General features: G+C 40.7%; 1 protein-coding gene across 12 annotated transcripts in view; it reads right to left on the minus strand.

Moving 5' to 3' along the window:
* Positions 1-2,149: 2,149 nt before the first annotated feature.
* The window catches only part of LOC141429763 (uncharacterized), a 92,286-nt gene continuing 80,663 nt past the window's right edge, over positions 2,150-13,772 (minus strand). For 11 of the 12 annotated variants that reach the window (XM_074090281.1, XM_074090276.1, XM_074090278.1 and 8 more), the window contains 3 exons: positions 4,970-5,035; positions 3,297-3,392; positions 2,150-2,965 (listed from right to left, as the gene is read on the minus strand). In XM_074090281.1, the coding sequence (XP_073946382.1) occupies positions 2,738-2,965; positions 3,297-3,392; positions 4,970-5,035 (390 nt within the window). In that variant the 3' untranslated portion in view covers positions 2,150-2,737. Of the gene's footprint in view, positions 2,966-3,296; positions 3,393-4,969; positions 5,036-6,023; positions 6,202-11,005; positions 12,597-13,772 lie in introns of those variants that run through there. The other variant, XM_074090273.1, reaches the window with a different exon arrangement.

Consider the following 13,772-nt stretch of genomic DNA (forward strand, 5'->3'; position numbering starts at 1 on the left):
ATTTTAGAGGGGGGGACGCTCGATTTTAATGAAAATTTGCACTTTAAAGTTGAATATTTCGCAAACAAATCACTGAATCGAAAAATCGTTTTAGCAACCCCCTAATGGGTTTAAAAGACCTACCCAATAATACCCCACACTATAGGGTTGGTTGAGAAAAAAAAAACACCCCCACTTTACGTCTATGGGAGTACCCTAAAAAAATTTTTTTTTAATTTTAATTGTACCATTTTGTCGGCATAGTTTACTTATATATCCGTGCAAAATTACAGCTTTCTAGCATTGATAGTCCCTGAGCAAAGCCGCGGACGGACAGACAGACAGACATGGCGAAACTATAAGGGTTCCGTTTTTGCCATTTTGGCTCCGGAACCCTAAAAAAGCCTAGGTGGCCTAGTGGTTGATACTTGAGCAGAGGATTGTGGGTTTAAACCCAGGCTCGCATCTCTTTTTTTCTCGTTTTTCTACGTTTTTTACTTATATGTGAAATTACATTAGAAATACCACGAGCATTATAACATGGTGCAGGCAAACATCGTGAGAAAACCAACACAATCAGCGAAACTATTCGATGGTGTATGTCAAGTTCCCAATCCGCATTGGGCCCGCATGGGAACTACAATCTAAACCTTCTCATTTTTAGAGAAGGCCCTACAGCGGCATCTTTAAGTCTGGGATGTCGTCCATCATCATCATCATCTCAGCCGTAGGACGTCCACTGTTGGACATAGGCCTCCAGTCGTTTCGGTTGGCAGCGGCCTGCATCCACCGTGAACCCGCGGCTTTAACCAGGTCATCCGTCCATCTCGTTGGTGGACGTCCTACGCTGCGCTTGCCGATCCGCGTTCTGTTCTCCGTGCTATATGGCCGCCCATTGCCACTTCAACGAGCTTATTCGCTTGGCTCTGTCGGTGACCCTTGTTCTTTTACGTATCTCCTCATTTCTTGTAAAATTAAAGGTTTTATTATACTGTTACTGGTTGAAACACAAAAATACATAAAAATGTTTATTGTTAACTTAAACAGTATACAAGGTGTTTTGCGTACTTAAATAGTATACTCAGCGACACAACATTTGGCACACTCTACATACACAATTACATTACCTATTTCTGCAGACATTTGAGGGCCGGATTTTTTGCTGCTCAATATATCAATAATTGAGGTCACATTGTCTAATGCCTTTGTAATCTCAATCAGAATCACAAGCTTTTTCTACCGTCACATACTATGAGATAGATAGAAACAGTAACTGAAATTGCGCTCATGCGCGTTAGATATTAAGCGTATATGCAGTCAAATGAATCTTATTGTATGAAAAAAAACTTACATACAAGGTGTTCATTAAATAATTGAAAACCAGAAAGTAGTTTGCTCAGAATCGAGAGTAGAATCGATCACACTATGTTTTAAATTAGGATGTGTTTGTGTTTTTAAATCCCTTTTTTATTGTGCCCGGTCTAAAAGTTACGACTGCAACAGGCGCCAATTAAATAATTTAATACTGGCCGGTTTGCTTTCTGTCACTGTGTGTTTTTTTTCTAAAAACGTCAAAGCAAAACTGACACATACAAATCATGAGTGAAGAGTTAGAAATGAAGTAGAATTACTGACTTAGCAAAACACACGAATATATTTTAAAATAATGAAGGCAATCAAAAATAAATGCAATCAAGTAACTTAAAATGCAAAAATATTTTTCAGTTATTTAATTAATACCTTGTATTTTATATACAGGCTGACCCGAAGTATAGGTAGTAACTAGAGTTGAAGCGAATTTACACACACAGCTACAACATGTGTAATGACAGCAGGATTTTGACCTTTACTGATTAATTTCATTCATTCGCCTGTTGTGCAATCAGTTCTTTTCTAGCTGCGTCTGTAAATTATTCAGTTCAACTCTCGTAAGTCGTAACACTAGGTATACTGATTTAAGTATTAAACTGAACGGTAAAATTTGCGCACGTTTTAAAATGAAACAATGAAAATATTTAAAATTGTGTTAACTTCTATAATAAAAACTAATAAATACCGCTAATAAATGTACATGTAGGTATTCTTAGTCCAGTTGTGTTCGAAATACCGAGAAACGTGTTACAATTTGACCGTTAATTCAAACCTAAAATTAAAAAAACACATTATGTTTAATCATAAATCAGTAATTTCTTCACTGGGGCGTTTGGCATGAGGTTTACGTAGGTTAGAAACACCTTCATCTAGACGTTTAAGTCTTTTTGTTCTGAGCGTAGAGACACGCTGTATAAGGTAGGTACAAACAAATTACAAGAAATAACAATAACAAAATAAATTAAATTAGATACCAATATTTTTAGAGTTGCTAGTATTCGGATCTTGGAGCACATTTTAGTTAAAAATAAACATTAAAAAGTCCCTTTTAGTTTTTGGAGATAATTTAGGAAAAAATACTATGTAAAATCAGCCTGTTACTGAGGAACTTGTTGACTGTCATACTGCACTGGCTGCACGATGCCTTAAAATAAATACTTTTGGTTAACAACGATGTTCACTTGACCGAAAGTATTAAACATCTTGCCACTCAAATGCACAGGATGATTATGTTCAGAAAGAATTTTAATTCATTTATTTTGCTCGGAAAATGACAACCACAAAATCATGTACTTATAAAATTAATTGTTTTCACGTAAGATAACATCTCTTAAAGTATTGGTATCTAATTTTTTGGCACTTTGTATAACCTATGTATATCTTAGAGTTAATCTTCATAGGAAATTCCCGATTCTTTCAAAAGGTCTTCCAAATATTGATTACGAGCTAGCAGCCGGTTTACTTCGTGATCTAACATTTCAATCTTTTTAGCTTGTTTATAAATAACCGTCGACTTTTCTTCAAGTAAATGCTTCAGTCGCAATATTTCGGAAGAATCTGATGGTCCTGGCTGTTTGAAGTCAAACGGCGCTCCTGCTTCTGGTATGGGTGAAGTCTAGAATAATTTAGAAAAGTTAACATTGTTGCATGAAATATATGTATCGCACACATATAGCTGTCTTGCACGTGTGGTGACAGAATAACAAGATAAGCTCTATTAATTCAGTTTTTATTATTTTAGCTTCACGTAGTATAATGTAGGTTAGATGGCAATACAATTACAATCAGCAATAAAAACTTCATTAAAAATGCAATTTTAATCGAAAACTTTTTTTAATAATAGACACCTACACTAGGGTCACTTTTACCAGCAAATGCAAAGTTTCCGCAAGACGTAAATGAAGCTGCGGGCAACAGTCTAGTTAGTCACTTATAAAAATACAAACCTGTGTCATACATGAAAACGTGCCGTGGCGATCTGACGTATATAACGGCATTTCTTCATCATCTTCATCGTCTTCTTCCGTTTTGATAACTAAAGTCTGAAATAATAATAAATACAAATCACCCTGAGAATACAACTTCTGTCACTTTCTTACAGTGCGACCAAAACGCTGCCTAAAAAACGGTGACGGCACGGAATCGGAGTGACGCACCGTTTTTATCGCATGCTCTCCACACCGCTGCTTAAAATACGGAATCGCAGTGACGTGCCGTAAACGTCAGGTCTTTACCGAACAACTCGTGACATTTACGGCACGTCACTGCGATTCCGCACCGTTTGCGTATTTTAAGCAGCGGTGTGGAAACATGCAAAAAAACGGTGCGCATACGATGCGTCACTGCGATTCCGTACCGTCGCCGTTTTTTAAGCAGCGGTTTGGTCGCACCTTTAGACATGTATTTGTTATGGGATGTACAATTCAATTCCATTCTTGAAAGTATAGCTCCATCGATACTATCGATGATTCCGCCAATGTCGAGGTTGGAAAAGACTATCAATTTAGGCGTTGTTCGGTAGGTGGGATGTACGCCACGATCCCATAGAGCTTACGGGAACGGAAGCGATACCATGCCCTCGGTACCGCTCTGCTTTCAGTACCACTACCATGAGTTAAAAGTGACCGTACTCGATAGCGACGGCGTAAATTATTTGTATGGAGAACTGTACAGCGCCTCTACAAATAATTTACGCCGTCGCTATCGAGTACGGTCACTGTAAACTCATGGTAGTGGTAGAGAGCATGACATGAGTGCGTGTGAGCTAACTTTGGGGGCGGCAGACGTGAGCTTGCCTTCGGAATCCAAAAGCTTAATGGTTACTTGAAATATATATTTCAGAACTAAATTATTATTATTATTATTTTAAAATTTATGACGGTGGAAGCATTCTACACTTCCACTGAACGTAGATATAGTGTTTAGTTTTGTAACTCTGTTAGTTACCCATACATCCCTGCTGTTTTATTATTATTTATTTATTTTGTATTTTTTTCTTTAATTGTATTTTTTAAGTATTTTATTTGTAATTATATTATTATGAAAAAAATACTCTCTGCCAAGTTTCTTGCGGTGCATTCTTCTTGGAAATGAATGATGGTCGTTCCGAAAGCGCTGGTAGTACTCGATACTAAATTATTGTTATTATTATTTTAAAATTGATGACGGTGGAAGCATTCTACACTTCCACTGAACGTAGATATAGTTTAGATTATTATTATTTTTGTATTTTTTTTCTTTAATTGTACAATATAGTTTTTAAGTATTTTATTTGTAATTATATTATTATGAAAAAATGACTTTCTGCCAAGTTGCTTGCGGCACATTCTTCTTGGCAATAATGGTCTTTCCGAAAGCGCTGGTAGTTCAAAAAATCACGTGTAAAAGTGCCCATTGCGGCCAATTTACTGAATAAATCATTTGAATTTTGAATTTTGAACGATCCAAACACAACACTCGCTGTATCACTCTGTGTACCCGGAACGGACTCAGGACGACATTTATATATACAAAGAAATCACTGGAATCACGGTTGAATTTTTTGTTCTGAAATTAAACCGTCCCGTAACAAATAATGTCATGTCTGTTTAGATAGCAAAAAAAAAAAATCAAAACATACCTCCATCTCATTAGCGCTGCTACTCGTAGTTGCAGTTGTTGTATGAGTAAGTCGCTCTACTTGTATCTAAAAAATAACAAAGATATTTTTTGTTCAAGGACTCATTTTCAATAATTTATGTTTATAACATTTTTACTAATATTTATGTCAGTATTAATTTATTCAGGTACAGTCAACGACATATATAAGTGATCATTTCTGTACTTTGTCGCTTTCAGTCGTTACACAATTTCGTATGGCTTCAAACATGAGTGACAAGGTACAAAAGTGATCACTTATTTATGACGTTGACTGTACCTAGGTAATGTTCTACGCCTTCTAACGCAGCCTTCTAAGTATCATTATATTCATTATTATAAAAGGGCAGCCTAAACTCAAAAGTTTAGTTAAAAAAAAAACTTTCAGGAATCGAATGGTAGAGCCACAGTATAACAAGTTTTCCCTACAGTAGGCCGACGCCTTTGAAGTTGGACGACATAGATATGACGTCCACTTGGCTCTACTAGTAGGGAATAATGGAAAATAAGTCCATATGCCCACCAGGGGGGATAGTAAGTAGAGATAATATGGATATTTTTTCCACCTATCTCTACCAGTCGGGACATATGTAAAAAAAAAAACATATATCCCCACCAGTGGAGATAGCCTGGTAGGGATAGGTGGAACAGGCGTACGAGGTGGGTTTTGAACAGGAACTTGAATACGAGGTCTGTTTTTATTAAATTCTACATATTATGTTAGTATGTTTTCGAAATCTACAAAAAATCTACCATAAAAAAAAACTGAATTCCCTGGTATACTGTAAGCATGTTGGTTCCCGACAATTGCCGCCAGCCTGCCTTACAAGACCAAAAAAGTTTACCAAACAATCATTGTTAACTCTTCGTGTGAGTATATAATGGTATCTCTCAGTATACTCGGAAATTCGTGGACCGCGCGAGGTCCACTCGTTGTCAACGCGCCGTCCACGCGTGGACCACCTGCCGACAACGAGTGGACACCGAAAGTCGAGGCGGTGCTGGTCGGGTCCCGGGTGGCTCTAATGAGCTGTAACCTTTACTCCGGACTCCTTAGTGGGTAGAAGTAATGTTGGTACTGCCGTTTTCTTCAATGATTTCTTCCCGTACATGTGTTTCTCAAAATGTAAATTGCAAATATGAGCATTTCTTAATCTCTCACTAGTTTTTTCTACTAAATCAGGTCTCTTACAAGCTTCCACCCAAAGTCTGCATCTGAAAATGTAGAATTTCAACTGTATTATGTACTAGCTGTTGCCCGCAACGTCCGTCCACCTAGTATTTATTTATCGCTATCCCGCGGGAACTATGCAATTTTCTGGGATAAAAACTATCCTATGTCCTTCCCCGGACTCAAAATATCTGTATACCCAATTTCATCTAAATCGGTTCAGTGGTTTAGACGTGATGAAGTAACAAACATCCAAATATCTTCACAAACTTTCACATGTATACTATTAGTATGGATATTATGGATATCGTCACTACTTTGAAAAATCTCGTATCTCAAATCGATACGTCAACAAATTTGACCCTTAAAACAATGTTCATTAAGTTCACTTGGAAAGATCATCGATTTTGAGATACCAGCAGATTTTTAAAATCCTGCATAAAACTAACTATCTACTTATATAGGCATGATGTTAAGAAAATCACTAGAAAAATAATCATTTAGCACCAGTGTTTGCCAAAACAAATGACTGATGAAATTCCTATGACCACCTCCAGACTCCATCATCAGACCAGCTCCATGGTACCTGCTAACTACATGGTTTATTATTGCATTGTAACGAAAGATACGCAAGTAGGTATATATACCTATAGGTATGGCACTATAGTGCCATCCAGGAAGACGCGTGATTTTAACAAAATTAGACATTAATGGCAAAAGCATATATGGAATGGCACCAAAAGTCTACAACAAGTTACCGAATAAAATACTGCAACTGGGCGACATTACACAATTTAAAGTAGCGCTCTATAATTTTCTGGCTGTGAAAGCATATTATTCCGTTCAAGAATATTTGTTAGACTGCATTTAGAATTATTTAAGTATTTTTATTTTTGTTATGATTATGATGCATGTAAAGCTGTAGTTATAGTTATATTTATATGCCATATGGCGAGACATAGTGATACAATTAATTACCTAATGTAACATCTATTGACATAACCTATGTTTAACAAATAAATAATTTTGAATTTGAATTTAAATGACATTGTAATAAGAACCACGGCACGCGTCATCGTGATACCAAATTTGTAAATATTTGCGTTTTTTATCACAGTCCCAATTATTATAAACAAAAGCGTGTAAGCGTGTGGAATAGGGGGAAAACGAGCAAACGGATCGCCTGATGGTAAGCGATTACCGTCGCCCATGGCCCACCTGCAACACCAGAAGAGTCACAAGTGCGTTGCCGGCCTTTTAGGTAGGAGTACGTTCTTTTCTTGAAGGTGTCTGATTCTGATCTGATTTATTTAAATTATTTTAAACTTTTCAGTTATTTTTATTTAAAAGTAAAAAAATTAAAGCTTGTTTTTAAATATATATTTTTTTACTTTTTAGTGTCGTACGCGTAGCATTTCCAGCTCCATCACCACACTAGCTACCATCTAACACCAAAGTAGGTACTCGTCAAGACGAATCCAACGAGCCCAAGCTCGATGGGGTTGTGTCGCTCTATTGCCGAATTCCTATGGTCACCTTCCAGCGCCATAATTAGACTCTGGTTACCATCTAGTACCAAAGTACTCGTCAAGATGAAGCAAATAAGTCCAAACTTGATGGGGTTGCGTCGTTTAATAACAGAGTTTCTATGGCCCCTTCCAGCTCCATCATCAAACTTTGGTTACCATTTAGCATCAAAGTACTCGTCAAGACCAATACATATTTCAAGGGCAAAACACCTCGCAAAGTCTCCTGGAGGCACCCGCGATCTGGTCGCTGGCATCAGCTGGATGTGGTGCTCTCCAGAACGAAGGACCTTCGTGAAGTCCTCCATACACGTACTTTCCATAGTGCCGACTGTGACACGGACCACTCTTTGGTGGCAGCACACATAGCCATTACTCACAAAAAGATTCATTCGTCCAAGCTACCTGGTAAGAGGAGGCTAAACGTTTCCAATACTCGGGTTGACGAAAATATCCAAAAGTTTGAGTCATTGGCTAGTAACGTACTCGTTGAAAATACCATCAATACACCGTTATGTGAGGAGTGGTCTAACGTCAAAAAACTACTAACTGAAACCGCCATTGAGACGTTCGGTGGTCTGAAAACAAAATCTCAGGATTGGTTTTCGGATAATATCGAGCATCTCCAACCCATGCTTGACTCAAAGCGCGAAGCTGCCCTTAGACACCGTATGCATCCCAGTCCCGACACTGGAATAGCGCTTCGCAATAGTAAAGCAGCCCTCCAGCGAAGTGTGCGGTACTTTGCCAACATGTACTGGTCCAATCTCGGTCGCACCATTCAAATTTGTGCAGACAGGGGAAATATTAGCGGTGTTTACGAAGGCATCAAACGGGCCCTTGGTCCCGTCATTAAAAAGACAGCGCCTCTCAAAGACGCGGATGGCTCTGTGATTACAGACAGCCAAAAACAACTGGACCGCTGGGTCGAGCATTATGTAGGTCTCTATTCTCAGCCTGTGTTCCTGCATCCGGAGGCAGTGCAAAGCATGCCCAAACTGGACAAATGGACAGAATTAGACGATCTGCCGACTATAGAGGAATTTAACGCTGCTGTCAATCAGCTCAAGTGTGGAAAGAGTCCTGGTGGTGACGGCACCCAAGCCGAAGTAATTAAACTCCAGTGTATCAGACCAATCCTGCACAATCTTCTGTGTAAGTGCTGGGAGGAAGGAAGTGTACCTCAGGACATGCGCGACGCTAACATCGTCACCTTATACAAAGGGAAAGGTGACCGCGGCGACTGTAACTGCTACCGCGGTATTGCCCTTTTAAGCATAGTTGGCAAGCTTTTTGGTCGAGTCATCCTGTGTAAAATCCAAAAGCTTGCAGACCGTATCTATCCTGAGGCGCAGTGTGGTTTTCGCTCCCAGCGATCCACAGTAGATATGATCTTCACACTTCGTCAGTTACAGGAGAAGTGTAGGGAGCAGAACACCCCCCTCTACGTCGCTTTCGTTGACCTTAACAAAGCGTTCGATACGGTCAGCCGGGAAGGTCTCTATTTTGCGCTCGAGAGCATTGGGTGTCCGCCTAAGCTTCTAAGCCTGGTAAAATCATTTCACGAAGGCATGAAGGGCGTAGTAGTTTACAACGGCAACACATCGGAGCCGTTTGATGTTCGCAGAGGTGTGCGTCAGGGCTGCGTTCTGGCTCCTACCCTGTTCGGAATATATTTCTCACTAATATTACGAACAGCTTTCGGTGACACCGAACGGGGTATTCATCTGCACACGAGGCGCGACGGTAAGATGTTAAATATCTCTCTCCTCAAATCCAAAAAACATCGTGAGGATCTTTTCGTCGACAGTCTTCTCTTTGCCGATGATGCAGCCTTTGTAGCCAATTCTGCGGCTGAACTTCAGTCAATGGTGGACAATTTTTCCCGGGCGTGTTCCTTATACGCTATGACCGTCAACACCAAAAAAACAGTTGTTCTTGCACAAGGGATTTCTGTCGCCCCCTCAATTTCGCTGAATGGCGCCATGCTGGAGGTAGTTGACAGGTTTTGCTACTTAGGATCGACTGTGTCAAACAATCTCTCACTTAATGCGGAGATCGACATTCGTATTGGCAAAGCGGCGACCATGTTCGGGAAGCTTAGTACGAGAGTGTGGAACAATAAAAAGCTCACCACAAGGACCAAGATGGTTGTCTTCCAGGCTTCCATCATGAGCATCCTTTTGTACGGAGCTGAAACCTGGACAACGTATGCAAAACAAGAGCGTCAGTTAAACTCCTTCTACATGCGCTGTCTGCGGAGGATCCTGGGTATTTCATGGCAAGACAGGGTCACCAACGAGAGGGTTCTAGAAATTGCACAGCTGCCTAGCCTAATCGCTCTTCTCAAACAGAGACGCTTACGTTGGCTAGGGCACGTGCATAGAATGGAGCCCTCTCGATTACCGCGTCATGTCATGCTCGGCGCAGTGGCCAATGCCAAGAGAAACGTCGGGAGGCCTTTGCTCAGATTTAAGGACTGCGCTAAGCGAGACATGGCCGCCTTCAAAATTGACCACCTTGACTGGGAACTGTTGGCGGAGAAACGCACAGATTGGCGCGGACGTGTGTTGGAGGGTCGCAAGTATTGCGATGAGGCCTGGTTCAGGGCACTTGCTGACAAGAGACAGAAACGCCATCAAGGCGGTTCTGCACCAACATCCGCAGATTTCTCTTGTCTGGCCTGTGGGCGGACATGTCGCTCTCGCATCGGTCTGGTCAGTCACCAAAGACGTTGTGCACAGGCGCCACGCCAAAATTCGTCTGGAACAGACGCGTAGGCCTGATGATGATGACTCGTCAAGACGAATCAAACGAACCCAAACTCGATGGGTTTTGTGTCGTTTCATTATGTAGCAGTTGTTGTAGTTTTATTATGTTTCAGCTCAATCGGAAACCGGCAAGTGGATCAAATTTAACTTGCGAGTTTTTGGTAATTTTTTTTAAAACAAGCTTTTTTGCTAACTGTACTTTTTGACAAATTTACTTGCACTGTAACCTAAACTACATTCGCATACCAAATTTCAAGTCACTACCAGATTATTGTATTATCACGCAATTTACATAACTATTCCAAATTTCAAGTCATTTTGACTAGGTACTGGAAATCGGTCAAATTTAACTTGCAATATTTGACTTCAAAAAGACAACAACGGGACAGGTGAAACTAAATATATATATAAAACAAAAAAAGCTTGTACCTAATGATCAAATACACTCGTATTTTCCCGACCGCCACTTTGTTTATCGCACCGGCAGGGCACGACACGATACAATGAAATTATGCAATAAAATTCAATTAAGAAATAAAAATTATACTTACCTTTCTTCATCGTGAGGAAATTGATGAAATCTTAGTTCCTTGTTTAAGCGAGATGAAGAATTGCACGCACTGACACTACACGTCGTATGCACCATAATAAATTTTACTATAAATTGAAATGTTAAAAAATACAAACATTGGCACATAGAACCTCCTCCTTTTTTGAAGTCGGTTAAAAATTAAAACGCGATAGCCCTAGAAGACTTGTCCCAAGCTACTAAGATCGGCGAAGTATGCAGCTGGGGCTCCTCCCACCAGCGCCGCACCCCTCACGCCCCGCACGATTGATCTGTCTAGACGACTAGACATCTCCGCCGGATTACTGTAGGTAGGTAGGGAAACTTGTTATACTGTGGTAGAACCTTGTGCAATCAAAGAACCTGAATCGCGTACTAACCCTAGTACCGCCATATCATATTGACATTTCATACATCTGCCAAAAAATCATATCGAAGATTATTATGAAAACGTTCCGCCCTCAGATCATAGTATTATGGGAGATTGACCCAATAGGTAAGAGTGTGACGTCTCTCGATGAGAGCGGAACATAGATGTCGCTAGTGCTGCTGCATAAGTAGCGTAGAAGAAATAAGCAACCTGAGATATGTATGCATAGGAAAAATTCGTGTCTAGATTCCTGTCCAGCGGTGGTGTAGGGGTTATAGCACGCAGCACGGATTGCTGAGGACCTGGGTTCGATTCCCAGCGCTGGTCTCTTTTTCTGGTTTTTCTGTGCATCCAAGTCTCAGTTTGTATTTCCAATAGGTACGCTAATTGTACGTGTCCAAATGTCTCCCACTTATGTAACTAACACAAAAACAAAAGCTGCATAAACGGCACACAAAGTCATATTTTCTACGCACATTTAAAACACGAAACAATACTAATACCTACAGTTACTACTAACACACATGCAAAAAAAAGGACTGAGGCATCATTCTGTAGCTACATATGATATTTTCCCATTTGTGTAAAGTGTATTCAAATAAGTACACAGGTGATGTGAACTCACTGTTGTAGATAGTTATATTTTCTTTCTCAAACATGACATGAAATATTGACGTTGTATTACAAGTAATAGGCCGGGAAGTATCGCGTTGTAGGCGCTGCGGCTGGCCTGCCTGCGCGCGGTCACTCTAGCGGCCTGCAATGAGATTTCATACAAACCCGCCCTCAGCCGGCAATGCGACAGTCTTTTGTTTCAACGCTCGCTGCGGCACGGTGCGCGCCCGCCGCCAGCACCACCGCCTAGCCGCCGCGGAAAATTTTGACAGAAGGCTGAAGGAGGCTAACTGATTCAAAACGGGTCACGCTGTCATTTTGATTTTATCTCTTTCCCACACATACAAAGCATCGGAGCTCGTCTGCGTAATATTTCCTGTCATGAACTATCTCATGGGAGGCGGTTTGGTTATTCTATTCATCTTTCAGCCGTTGTTGAGAAAAGAAATATCGCTGTCCGAAGTTACGTGCGCGTCCGTAAAATAGCGAGGCAGGAGTCCTCGTAAGATGCGGGTACTACAAAATCCAGAGTCAGGCAGAAGTCGTTGATAAAACTCAAGAACAACAGCAGAAATTATGGGTGCACGCACGGTACAATGCGCACAATAAAACACAAGATCCGAATCCCTTAATGACTCCTTTCAAATCTTATCGACTCCGGAGTTACTAACTCCGACCAAGTCCGGTCGGATCGAGCGGCTCGTGATCGCCGTCACACTCACTCGCTCTGCTTTCGCTCTCGGCGCAGATCGGATCGGATCTTATTACGTTTACGTTGTGAGCCGGTACCTACGTCGGTACTCGGACTACTCGCTCGGTTATATTGGAAAGAAATTAGATATAATTAAAACACAATATAATATGACCGGAGCGGGCTACGCTTAATTTCACGAAATATTAAGCAAAAATTGCAACGAAAAATAGGTCTTATGGCACAGACTTTCAATCATAATATTGTTTCGAATCACTAGGCAGGCAGTTAAAGTAGCTCATAGTTCTTTAAAAAATACACAATTTAGAATTTTTCAACATCAAAAGGACGAAACGAATCGGTACTTCAGTTCAGTACCTTGACCTTGGTACCGACCGAACCGAGCCGGGCCGGATCGGCCATAGATAAATTAATAATCGCTCGAAAGAACCGGAGCGGAGTCAGTCAATAAAGGAGTCGGATTCAATAAGCGGATTCGGTACCGACACCGGAGCTGGATCTAGTGAGTCAGATCACTTCGCGGAGTTGAGATTACCCATGTCTAGTTAGTTGTAACAAACAGCGACATTTGACAACTGACAGCTGTCCAGTGTTGCCAGATGCCGGCCGGAATACAAAAAGCGGGAGCTGCGCTTTCAAAACGCGGATTTTTAAATAAAAATGCGGAATACGTTTATAGGCTTTTTCTGAATATACGCTACTGTGTGAGTGAAATGGCTTTATCGCAAAAGCGCGCAAGTGTGAATAGTACAACCAGTGCTTCCGCTGCGCCGTAAGCGTTCGTCTGTTTCGTTCGTTCGATGTTTTGAATTTACCACCTTTTTCCACGAGCAAGTGGTAACGTTTAAAAGTTGTTCGTGTATATTTAAAAAAAGCGGATTCGCGTTAGCTTAACGCGGATAGCGGGGCCAGTGGCAAAAAGGCGGGATAAAAAGCGGAAAAGCGAGGTGTCTGGCAACACTGCAGCTGTCAATCCAACCTCTTTCTAGGGTTCCGTAGCCATAATGGCAAAAACGGAACCCTTATAGTTTCGCCATGTCTGTCTGTCTGTCT

Source organism: Choristoneura fumiferana, chromosome 7 (genome assembly GCF_025370935.1).
Source record: "Choristoneura fumiferana chromosome 7, NRCan_CFum_1, whole genome shotgun sequence".
Lineage (NCBI taxonomy): Eukaryota > Metazoa > Arthropoda > Insecta > Lepidoptera > Tortricidae > Choristoneura > Choristoneura fumiferana.